We start from the raw sequence: 12,305 nt of genomic DNA, 5'->3' as shown, positions 1-12,305 counted from the left end.
AAAACCTTTAATTGGTGTTTAGATTAGATAGATTGCCTACAGTACGGAATCAGCGCTGAAAATGTGTTGCTGGAAAAGCGCAGCAGGTCAGGCAGCATCCAGGGAACAGGAGAATCGACGTTTTGGGCATAAGCCCTTCTTCAGGAATCATAGGTAATTTGGCCCAACAAGTCCACACCGACCCTCCGAAGAGTAACCCACCCAGACTCATTCCCCTACATTTACCCCCGACTAATGCACCTAACACTATGGGCAATTTAGCATGGCCAATTCACCTAACCTGCACATCTCTGGACTGTGGGAGAAAATGGAGCACCCAGAGGAAATCCACGCAGACACAGGGAGGATGTACAAACTCCACACAGTCGCCTGAGGATGGAATCGAACCCAGGTCCCTGGCGCTGTGAGGCAGCAATGCTAACCACTGAGCAACCATGCTGCCTGCTAAATTGTGGCTGTGTCTTATTTTTTATTATTATTGGCATTTCAGCCATAGCATTTCACTTAAGCTACTGCATTTTAGACTCAATTTTAAGATTGGCTCTTTTTGTTATTAAGGTTGGCAAACCTAGCCTGGGTGATATCAGAAAGACATTCACTATGAGAACATCACAGCTAACTGGCTTTCTATTGTTTGTTTAGTTCATTATTGGAATAGAGATTCCATCAGTAAGACCTTCATATACTTCCAATATTTAACTGCCATTGAGAGGTGCTGATGAGACATCTTTAACCACTGAAGTCTATGGAGTTCAGGTGCTCTCACAGCATTATTAAAGTGGAACATTCCAAGATCTTAACTCAGCAGCTAAGAAATCAAATCTTGATAAGTACACAAGGTGTGCACATCCCAATAAGCATCCATTGATAGTCGTATGGAAATCTGGTAAAGACATCTTGCTAGCTCAGGAATATTCAGGATATGCAATTCATATGACTGATGATAAAATTCCTCTGGCAGTTGTGTATTCACAAATTGAACAAGAACATCATGTGCGAAGTAGGTCTAAAGTTCAAGGACGCTTTGAAGACAAACCTCAGGAAGTTTGGAATAACCACCACAAACTGAGAGAAATGTTCATAAGAACAAATTACCTAAGGAACAATCTCTGGAGGTTGTGATGGACAGCTAACAATAGAAAAGAAGTGTTATGATCCCAGCTGATAATATTACTGGACAAGTCAGATCACAGACAATTTTTTTTTAAAACAGTGGGTATTTCATTGAAACTCAACCAAGTAAATGCTGGACCTTTAGTTTTAACAATAAAACAGAATTTTATTGCACAAAAGAAAAGGTAAACTAAAATAAACCAAGCTATGTGCATGTAACACAATTCAAAAGATTTCAAAACACAGAAAAAATAGAATCTGACCTGTCTCAATACTATCACTTAACAATACTCAAAGATGAGAGAGAATCCCTTCTCTATCATATCTATAGGTTTAATTAACTGTTTCTTTTAACCAGTCTTAAGAGTTCGGTAGCTTCTTTGTTGATTAGTCACACAATTGATCTTAGAATTTCTCAGCTTCAAACAACTCCTCCTGATCTGGAATGCTCATACTAAAACCCTTACAGCTGAAGTAACTTATTTCTTAACAGTTCTCAGCTACCTCTTTTCTTCAGGAGAGGCCATTTCATGCATCTAACTGCATCAGAATTTCTGCAAACGGAAAACAAAAGCTTTCCAAGCTACCAGTTACAATCATAGAATCCCCACGATGTGGAAGCAAGCCATTCAGCCCATCAAGACCATACTGACCTCCGAAGAGCAACCTACCCAGACCCTAGTGAGATAAGATTAACTAATTTGCCGTAAATCATGGATTCAAACTGAAACATTCCTAATCCGTATGACTCAACATCACACTCAAGAGTTCATTTCACCATTGAGAAATAAAAAGTCTTGGCAGATTTCAATGTAAGGAGTTAAAACTAAACATAAACTTCAGGTGAAGTTGGGTGGAAAGTCATGAGACAAGCAACATTTAATTCAGTTCCAATTTCAGTTTATAGTCTTACATTCTTTCATCGTCTTGTCTTTTGGTTTAAACATGTTTACAGAATGCAGAGGAACTAAAATGGTTTACAGATACAAAATGGAGACTGCCACTACCAAAAGGAGGATAAATTTATACTGCAACAAGTTTACAGAGATAGTTTCTATTGTCAACAGGCATGTTGGTTTAGTTTAAAAAGAAATGGGCTGCACACTTTTCCAATGTATTATTGTGTAATAATCATACTATTTCTGGAAATTAATTGTTGACTATTGTATGAAAAATTTGCTCCAATTCTCAGATGATCATTAATACTTCAATGGCACTAACACCAGCCACACAGAGCACATTAATTGCCAATATCTGTTATTTGTTACTAAAATTGAATTTTTCTGATAGTAGTTCCATCACCCCACGAACCCATCACACAGATTAGCAGAAAATAATGGATTTCAAGATCACTCATACTTGTGAAACAGCTAGAACTTTGTATTTGTTATTGTGGGTCATAAAATAACACAAACACCTCGACTGGATTCCATTCTGTAATTCACTCCTGGGTGCCCATTATTCCTTTTTATTCCTTTTATAGACTAACCAAACCACTCAGTAAAATTTCATCCTATAATTTACTCATAGGCATCCATTCATCTATAAATAATCCATCAATAGCTCTTCATTAAACTGTCACTTTGCTCAGTTGGCATTTCAGACTCAGAAATTGGTTCAAGTGGGTTCATCTATTTTTGATGTTATTAACTGCAGGAAGAATATTGTCAAGATCTTAGAAAACTTGCCACTTTTCTTCAAATTGTGCCATGGGACTTTTAACATACACATGAGCCACAAGAAAAGATATGAGCTTGTTGTAATGTCCTTAAAAAGCACATAATATGTTTGTGTAGTATTGAATAAATGCTATCGTATAAATTCTGTGTCCTATTATCCTGCCCCACTAGCTACCTGATGAAGGAGTAGCACTTCGAAAGCTTGTACTTCCAAATAAATGTGTTGGACTATAATCTGGTAATGTGTGATTTTTAACCTTACCCTAAAGAAGATGAAACCTTTATAAATTTTAAAGTAGAGAGATCTACTGGTATCCATCCAACATTCTCTTGAGATCATAATAGTAAATGCATCAACGTATCCTTCATCTCAGCACTTTTTTGTGAGGTCTTACTACATGAAAAATGCTTGCACTTATGCTTTAAATTTAATTATTCAACCTGAAGTGTTTTGCAGACTAAAATCTTATCATTTACTGCTGAAGTTTACTCTTCTGAAATAAAGGAAGCAGGATAAGCAAGAACTGACCTCTTTGGCACAGCAGTAAATATCGCTAAATATTTTTGTTCCTGAAATTTAGATTAAAATGATCAAACTTTTGTTTTTGGATTTGTATTCTTGGTATCCATTCTTAATCATTATGTACATAAGGTCTGAACAGTGGCCAAAATATAATCTGAATTCGAATGGTCTTGTCTGTTTTTTTTTCTAGAGAAGGTAGGGCTGGATCCTACTTTCTGCCCAAGCTTATCTGCTTTCTTTGAAGATGATAAAACAAAAAGCAATGTTGAGTTAGTCAGGACAGCTGCTGTAGTAAGCTGTATTGCCATGTAAAAGGCAAAATGCAGTTTGACCTTGTGTTGTTGGAAAAACGTAGTGACAGAACAGTACAGCACAGAAATAGACCCTTCACCTAACAATGTTGTGCTGAACATCACGCCAAGTGAAACTAATCCCCTCTGTCTACCTATGGTCCATAACCCTCCATTCCTTATTTATTCATGTGCTTATCGAAAAGTCCCTTCAACACCCCTATTGTATCTGGCTCCACCACTACCCCAGCAGTTTGTTCCAGGCACCTTCTATTCTCTGTGTAAAAAACTTACCCCTCACATCTCCTTTGAACTTTCCCCACTTACCTTAATGTATGCCCTCTAGTGTAAAAACATTCTGTCAACCTTATCTATGCATCTCATCATTTTATAAATTTAAATCAGGTTTCCCTTCAGCTTCCATTGCTCCAAAGGAAACAATTCTAATCTGTCCAGCTTCTGCTTATTTATAGCTCATACCCTCTAATCCAAGCAGTATCCTGATAAACCTCTTCTGTATTCTTTCCAAAGCCTCCACATCCTTCCTGTAGTGTGGTAACCAGAATTGAAGACAATGCTCCAAGTGCGGCCCAGCCAAGTTTTTATAAAGCTGCAACATCACGACCTGACTCTTGTACTCAACTAATTAATCCATTAATGGTAGCCATGATGTGGAGGTGCTGTGTTGGACTGGGGTGGACAAAGTTAAAAAATCACACAACATCAGGTTATAGTCCAATAGGTTTGTTTGGAAATTAGTACTTCCAAATAAACCTGTTGGATTATAACCTGGTGTTACATGATTTTTAAACTTTGTCCAACCAATAAAGGCAAGCATGCCAAATGGCTTCTTTATCACCCTATCTACCTGTGTGGCCACTTCCAGGGAGCTATCAACTTGAACCCCAAGATCCCTCTGTACGTCAATGCTGTTAAGGGTCCTGCCATTAACTGTACACTTTCCCCTAACATCTGATCGCCCAGAGCACAACACCTCACATTTGCTGGGATTAACCTCCACCTGCCATTTCTCCACATATTTTCAACTGATCTATATCTCACAATATCCCTTGACAACTTTTGTGCAAAAATCCAAGCAAATAATTTGTATCAGAGAATGAATAATGACTCTAACATGTAAGCATAGTTATACATTGCAATAATTTTTGATCCATTATGTTTTGCAACCAGGGAAAAGAACCTCTTTTTCTAATCATTACATGTCTCCCCTTACTTAAGAAGGATATACTGGCACAGAGGGAGCCCAACAAAGGTTGACTGGACTGATCTTAGGATGCCAAGATTGTCTGAAGGAGTAATCAAGAAGTCTAGCCCTGTATTCTGTAGAGTTTAGAAGTAAGAGAGGGACCACATTGATATTTGCATAGTCCTTCTAGGTCTCAACAGGGTACATGCACAAAAGATGTTTCCCTTGGCTCAGGTGTCCAGAATTTGCGAACACAGATTCAGAATAAAGGGTAAGCATTTAGGACAAAGGTGAGGAGGCATTTCTTCACTCAGGGTTGGTGAACCTTTGGATTTCTCTACCCCAAAGAACTGTGGAAGCTCATTCATTCAATTTAAGACATTTCGCTACATTTCTAGTTTTTGAATACATTATTGGATATGGGGATATGGATTCAGTTCCCCTCTTTCTGACCACTGCTCACTTGATCACAACAAATATTTGATTTCTTTTTAGCATGCAGCTACATCACACATATCAGTTAAAATATGTGTGATGTAGCTAGATCAACGTCTCTTCATTGGAGTTAGTCCTGGGACAGCTCACAAGATTGATCCCAGGTACGGAGGGGTTTCCTTATGAGAAGAAGTTGAGTAGGTTGGGCCTGTGCCCATTGGAGTTTAGAAGAATGAGAAGTGAACTTATGAAAACATATAAGATTTTTAGAAAGCTTAAAAAAGAGTAGATGCTGTAAGGTTGTTTCCCACTGTAAGAAACTTTGAGATCAGCGGGCATAATCTCAAAGCAAAATGTCACCTATTTAACAGAGGTGGAGGAATTTCTGCTTTCACAAGGTAGTGATTTGTGGATTCTTTTTAATGCAGAAAACTGTCAAGGCTGGATTATTAAGCATATTCAAAGATGTAGTAATTGAGATGTGGAAAGTGGAGTTGAGGATTATCAGATCAGCCATGATATTACCATTTGGTGGAGTAGACCAAATGGCCTACTTTTGCTTTAACATTTTATGGTCTTAGGAACATAGGAACACAAGTAGGCCATTCTGCCCATTGAGCCTGCTCTGCCATTTAATATACTCAGCTGATTAAATACTTCAAAGTCTTCAAGACACTCCAAGTTTAACAAAAAGAAGAGATAAAAGGGATAAATGAGAATATACTAAACTATCTACTTATAAATTCAAATATTTTTAAACACACTATAAAGGCACAATATTTAATTTCAAAATAATTTCGAAGGAACTACAAAGTTTAACAACCTTCTGAATAAAATAAATTCTCTGCATCACTGTCTTAAATGGAATCCTCCCTATTTTTAAATTGTGCCCCTTAGTTCTAGTCTCCCCATCCAGAAGAAATGTCTTACCTGCATCCATCCTGTCTATTCCTTTAAGTATCTTTTTATTCTTAGATGGAAATGTGTTGCTGGAAAAGCGCAGCAGGTCAGGCAGCATCTAGGGAACAGGAGAATCGACGTTTCGGGCATTAGCCCTTCTTCAGGAAGGGCTTTTCCAGCAACACATTTCCATCTCTGATCTCCAGCATCTGCAGACCTCAATTTCTCCTCTTTTTATTCTTAAGCAATCTAAAATGGCACCGGATTGTGGCAACAATTGAAGCTTTCATTCTATTTTACCGTATTATTCACTATAAAATGTAAGTGATAATAAATCATTCAATTCAATAAGTCTTCTAGAGATCAAATCTATTCTTCAAAACTCAAAGAGATACAGACCAAAGATCATCCAATCTCTCTTCATACAACAGACTCGTCAACCCAGCGGTAGATTATGGTAGCATGACGTAAACTTTGTGATTTATATTTTGAATATCATTTACTGCCAGTTTGGAATTATGTTTTTTGAGTTAGTAACATTAAAGTTTATGTGTCTGATGTTAATTAAAGTATTCCAAGGCAATTTATTTTTAAAAACACTTTTGAGACCTAGCTAGTTTTATGCACCTCTCATGGACTTTTGTATATTTTAGAATTTTTTTGGCTCAGCATGGCAAATAATAGAGGCTTAAGGTTTGTAAGAGATTAAGAAAAACACCCATATATTAGAAGGGTTGATTTTTGGTTTCAGTTTTACTTTGAGTTTTGGACAGTCCTGTGAAGTCCTTGGAATGAGGATGGCTGTATAGATTAGTGATCCTGAGAAGGGATGGATAGTGAACTAGGTTATTTTGGAGTGAAAGGTTAATGTTAGTTCCAAACCAGTCATGTTGGGATAAAAAGAGATAAAACTGAGTACATTTAAAGTCATGTGTATAATGCTATCTACAGCTAACATCAACTAGCCAAAGTCACAAGTGACTTAAACCTATCACAGTGTAAGATATAAGGACTCTGATGTGAGTATTGTACAAGTAGTGTTTTGGGTACTGTGTCGGGGTATGTTTTGGATTTATACAAAAGCTGTTGATTTTCTTTTAATTCATAAAGGACTACTTTGAAATTAGATATCGTACCTTTATAGTGTGTTTAAAAATATTTGAATTTATAAGTAGATACTTTGGTATATTCTTGTTTCTCTCTTTTATCTCTTTTGTTAATATATTTATGTTTAATTGATAAAACAAAGTCTGCAACAATGTGCGCTCATGTTTCAGTGAAAGTTCATTTTGTTAAAACCAAAACAAATCAAATATGAACTATGAAGGCAAATTTCAGTCTGGGATCTGACTTGTCCGGTAATAACATTAACTGGGTATGTAACTTTAGATCAACATGAAGAAGTCAATTACATGGTTTTCTTGAGTGAAGCAAAGAGGAATTTTAATACCTGCTTACCCCAAGGAAAAAAAACAATGAAACAAGGCACCAATCATACATATACACATACAGTATCAGGTAATACATTTAAAAGGGACAATGTCTGATCAGGTGATCAGATCAGCCATTTTCAGTCAGTATTTTCAATTTTAAAACCATTTTAGTTCATGATAAGTCTCTGGAATAACAATATGATGATGGGCATTAAACTTTGATGGTCTATATTTACCATGATTGCGATTGATTATTGCTCAACATCCAATAAGAGAATCTAATCATGGTTCCTTGACATTCAATGGATTTACCATCATTGAGTACATGGAACACTTTCCACTTGCCTGGAGGAGTTCAGACAAAGCAACCTGTTTGATGGGAACTATATCCAACATCTTCAACATTCACACTTCCACCACTAATGCACAGGAGCAGCGGATCCATTCAAACCATTTTCTGATCTTTTTATCTCTCTATCCTTGATTTCTCTGCCCATAAATTCTGTGTCTGTGTGCTTCTCTCTCACTCCACCTGACGAAGGAGCTATGCTCTAAAAGCTTGTGATTTCAAATAAACCTGCTAGATTATATCCTGGTGTCATGTGACTTCTGACTTTGGACAAGCTTCAGGGATGAAAGAAGAAAAGTAACTTATGATGAACCTTAAAAAAAAAAGAAAAATGCCAGTAATGCTGGCAGACATACACAAGGGAATGGCTCCAGTGCTCCTATTCCACTGTTCTATTGACCAAATAAATGTAAGACCCACCAGAAAACATAAATCCACAAACTACATTAGACAAAATTCAATCAAGAACTCAGCATTCTATTGGCTATTGTAGAGCTGTCATCTGTTTTCAAATAAAACTCAGATAATACACTAAATGAAAACCCGAGATCAATAACAAAATATACAGAAAAGGAGGAATAAAGAGCAAATAGAAATCTCAATATTTCAGTCACAACACAGGTGGCTACTTATAATCCTTTACACCTGTTATTTTAGTGGCATTTTTTCCTCCCATTTACACTGTCAGCATCACTCTGCATCACAAACCAGCCATCCAGCCAACTGGGTAGGCAAGCAAGAGGCTGGAAGAACATAGGTAGCATCAGGAAATGGAGAAGTCAATGTTTCGAGTGTAACCCTTCTCCAGCCAACTGAGCCTTTTTTAAAAAATAATCACATAACAAAACACATTTTTTTAGGTTTAATCAATATTATTTCAGGTAATAAAAATGCTTGAATGAAACAGGCAATAAATTAAAAATTAAAGTGATTTCATCATACATTGCATTTAAAACTCAATTAAGGGTACACTATTCTAATTGAGAGTAAGTTTAGACTTTAGCAAAATTAAATCACAGAATTATTGTTGGTTCAGAAACGATATTGTCAGAGCATTTATTCTAAAATATTTACGCATTTACATTTAGTATATAATTCTAATTTGTAACAATGGCTCCTTCATTGAAAAACTGCTCAAGAGACCACTCTATCACTTGGTTGCTATCTCCTGTAAATATCCATAGCAAGTCTTGCAAGTAGACAGGAATGAAATTTTGAATGCTAATGTGCCCTTCTTTTCCCATCTCCATGTCTGTTCTTCCTATCATTGGGATGAATAAGTCTCATGTCAAGGCTAGAAAATAAATTCTGCATCAATCAGCATTTAGGAATTGCAAAATAGCAAAAATGTTCGGGAACAATTCCTACCCCAGCATCTAGTCTCCCAGATACTGTAGCTCAACTTTACATGAAAAGATAAAATAAACATTTGTCACTTTGAGTAAATTGGCATAACGTATGTTTGAGATACAAGTGGTTAAATACTTCACACCAAAAGTGATCCATTCCTCCACATTTCAGAATTTCATTGCTTAAAAGGAGAAAGGTATTTTACTAAATCACACCTGATCAATAAAATGGTTGCAGTGAACATTCTAGATCCCTGTCCTTGCCTGATCCCCTTTCATACTTTATTTCTGTTTTTTTAGATGTCTCCAAGACATAGTCATCAATCCAAGCTCTCAATGGCATTATCTGACCAACAAAAAAAGCATAAGAACAAAGGGAGGACTGGGAGAGACTAGGAAATCCCTAGTTATCTGTGTTTGCAGTATTTGGATTATTTAACCATTGAGCAAAGTACTCTTCAATCAAGTACAATTCAATTTTTATTTGCAGTTGACTTCACATAGTCTCTTTATTAATGAGCTGCACGTATTTACTGAATACAATCACATATTGCACATGTTTATCCAGCTGCAAAATAATCCCAGTCTAACAAGGACAATATTATAAGACAACATTTCTATGACTTACCCAGTCAGGACCACAACAAAATCCATGATGTTCCAGCCATTCCGTAAGTAAGAACCTTTGTGGAAAGCAAACCCTAAAGCAATTATTTTAATTCCTGCCTCAAAGCAAAAGATTCCAATGAAATATGGTTCAGTGTCATCCTGAAACAAAGCAGAAAGAGAAAGAAGAGTTAGAAATCTTTTCTCTCAATAAATTCTTGTTTAATACATTTGAGAGCTCATAAAGGATGCTAATTTTCCTTAGTTAGCAGCACTCTTTTGACTTTAAATCAGAAATTGTGGGTTCAAGAACCATTCTATTTCAACATAAAATCTAAGATCATATCCCATTGTTGTACTTAATGAGCATTTGTGTTTTCTGCCCTTTGAACTTGGCTTTGAATTTTTATCCCTTTACTACTTTGCTTAAGCAAATATCAAAGGAATCATGGCAGGATTCAGAAAGGAGCAGGGAGTTTCTCTCCTGTCCTGCAAAAACTCCTCTCCCATATATACAATACCAAGAAAATACCTCACTGTCATCTGGTCATATGTAAAATTATTTTTATTTGTTTATCTAACAGTAGTTGGTGTACATCAAATTCACTTCCAGAGAGATGGATGTGATAAAGCTATAAATATGTATGCTACACTTTTCTTTATTTTCATAAAAATCAGTGACTGTCATTTTCTCATTTACATCCATTGACAACATTAAGCAATTTTAAATCAGGTGTTGAAAATATTGAATAGTCTGAATGAAACAGTTACATATTATCTCAAAAAGCACTCAAAAAACAACTTTATTAACCTTGAACAGTTTGAAACCAGGTCTTCCCAATCAGATAATCTGCCTCATCTACATGACCAAGACACACAGGGACTATGAATTTATTCACCTACAGAATTAGTTGAATATTGGTCAGGCAGATGATGGTGAAAAAGTGTCTTTAGGGAGTTAGTTGTTCCAACATTGCACTTATAGTTTTGAGACCCAAGATGTGGATATTAACTGAGATTCCAGATTAATACTATAACCCAGAAATGACCAACACAGTTAGTTAACCTGCAAAGGAATAGCAAATTCTGATGGCTGAAGAATCCAAGTAACTTTCAAAACTTAAACTAGTTTTAGGAGGATTTTCACTGAAAATAATTTCAGTCTCTCCATACTGACCTACGGTGACAGCAATGTGCATCATGTTCAAAATGTGCTGCAGCAACTCACCAAGGCTTCCTTAACAGCAGCTTCCAAACTCGTGGCACCTGCCAGTTAGAAAGACATGTGCAGCAGATACATGGGAACACTTAGTTCCCTTCCAAGTCACAAGCCATCCCGACTTGGAACTATAAAGCTCTTGTTTCATTGATACCGGATAAAATTCTGCTGTTCCTTCCCAAAAACACAGTAGATGTACTTACTTCAGCTGGTTTTGCAGGAGCGGTTCACCACCATCTTCTTCAGTAAGCCATAATTACTGGCATTAATAATGGTGCTCACATCCCATGAAAGATTTTTCTTAGAAGTTCTTGTATTCAAATTTCCCTTCTCCTCTCCTGAAAGTACTATCTTTTATTGGAGTAAAGTTCCAAATACACTGGTCACCATCCAGTAACTTGCCCATACGTACTTGGATTGCAAATGTGTTATGGTGCCAAAGGAAGCCATTTGGCTCATCATGTTTGCACCAATTCTGCAAATGTTTTGACTTAGCACCAATCTCCTGCCCTTTCCTATAATTCTGCACGTTGCCTTTTTGAATGCTTCAATTGAACCTGCCTCCATTACATTTTCATTCAGTGCAGTCCAGACCCTAACTACTCACTGTGTGTAAAAGGTTTTTGACATCTTGCATTTGTGTCCCTTGCAAAACACTTTAAATCTGTGCCCACTACCTCCTAATCCTCCTTAGGAGCAGGAACAGTTTCTCCCTATCTGCTGTATCCACAGTAAAAGACTGCATCCTTTTATTTTCTGTAATTTTGATTGTGGACTGAAATGGGAAAAGGTATGTTTCAAAATCAAAGTTTATGGAGGGATTACTGTATTTTTTAAGAGCAAGCTACCAGCATTTATTTGTAAGTGTGTTTACACTGTTGTTTGTTCAACCAGCGGGACAGATTTAGTTACAGATGGAACCAATACATGTACAAAGGGAAACTTGGCTACTAACAAGTAGATAATTGGTCTATGGTGTGGTGAACAGTTGTCAATGATAAAAGCCTTCTGACTATCAACAATTATGTAATAAGCTATTCAGCAATCTAGGAACCTATGGGCATGAATAGGGATGCTCAGAAATCTTCAAGATGTGACAAGCGAAGTCCTTGACTCGGTGTTAAAAAAAACTGATTGGTTGGCAAATGGACTCTGATTGAGAGAGACATCGCCATGACAAATGCACCCATTCATGCTGAGTG

General features: G+C 36.7%; 1 protein-coding gene across 15 annotated transcripts in view; it reads right to left on the bottom strand.

Annotated features, from left to right (window-relative positions):
• Window positions 1–12,305, bottom strand: part of LOC122552384 (voltage-dependent P/Q-type calcium channel subunit alpha-1A-like) — a 662,051-nt gene that overhangs the window by 446,109 nt on the left and 203,637 nt on the right. For all 15 annotated transcript variants that reach the window (XM_087983287.1, XM_087983286.1, XM_087983285.1 and 12 more), the window contains one exon: window positions 9,907–10,046. In XM_087983287.1, the coding sequence (XP_087839413.1) occupies window positions 9,907–10,046 (140 nt within the window). The remainder of the gene's footprint in view (window positions 1–9,906; window positions 10,047–12,305) is intronic.

This window comes from Chiloscyllium plagiosum, unplaced genomic scaffold, assembly GCF_037043375.1.
Source record: "Chiloscyllium plagiosum isolate Xiang-an unplaced genomic scaffold, Cpla_swu_hap1 HiC_scaffold_45, whole genome shotgun sequence".
NCBI lineage: Eukaryota > Metazoa > Chordata > Chondrichthyes > Orectolobiformes > Hemiscylliidae > Chiloscyllium > Chiloscyllium plagiosum.
Note: the sequence above shows the minus strand (reverse complement) of the source record. Positions and strands in the feature narration are given on the sequence as shown.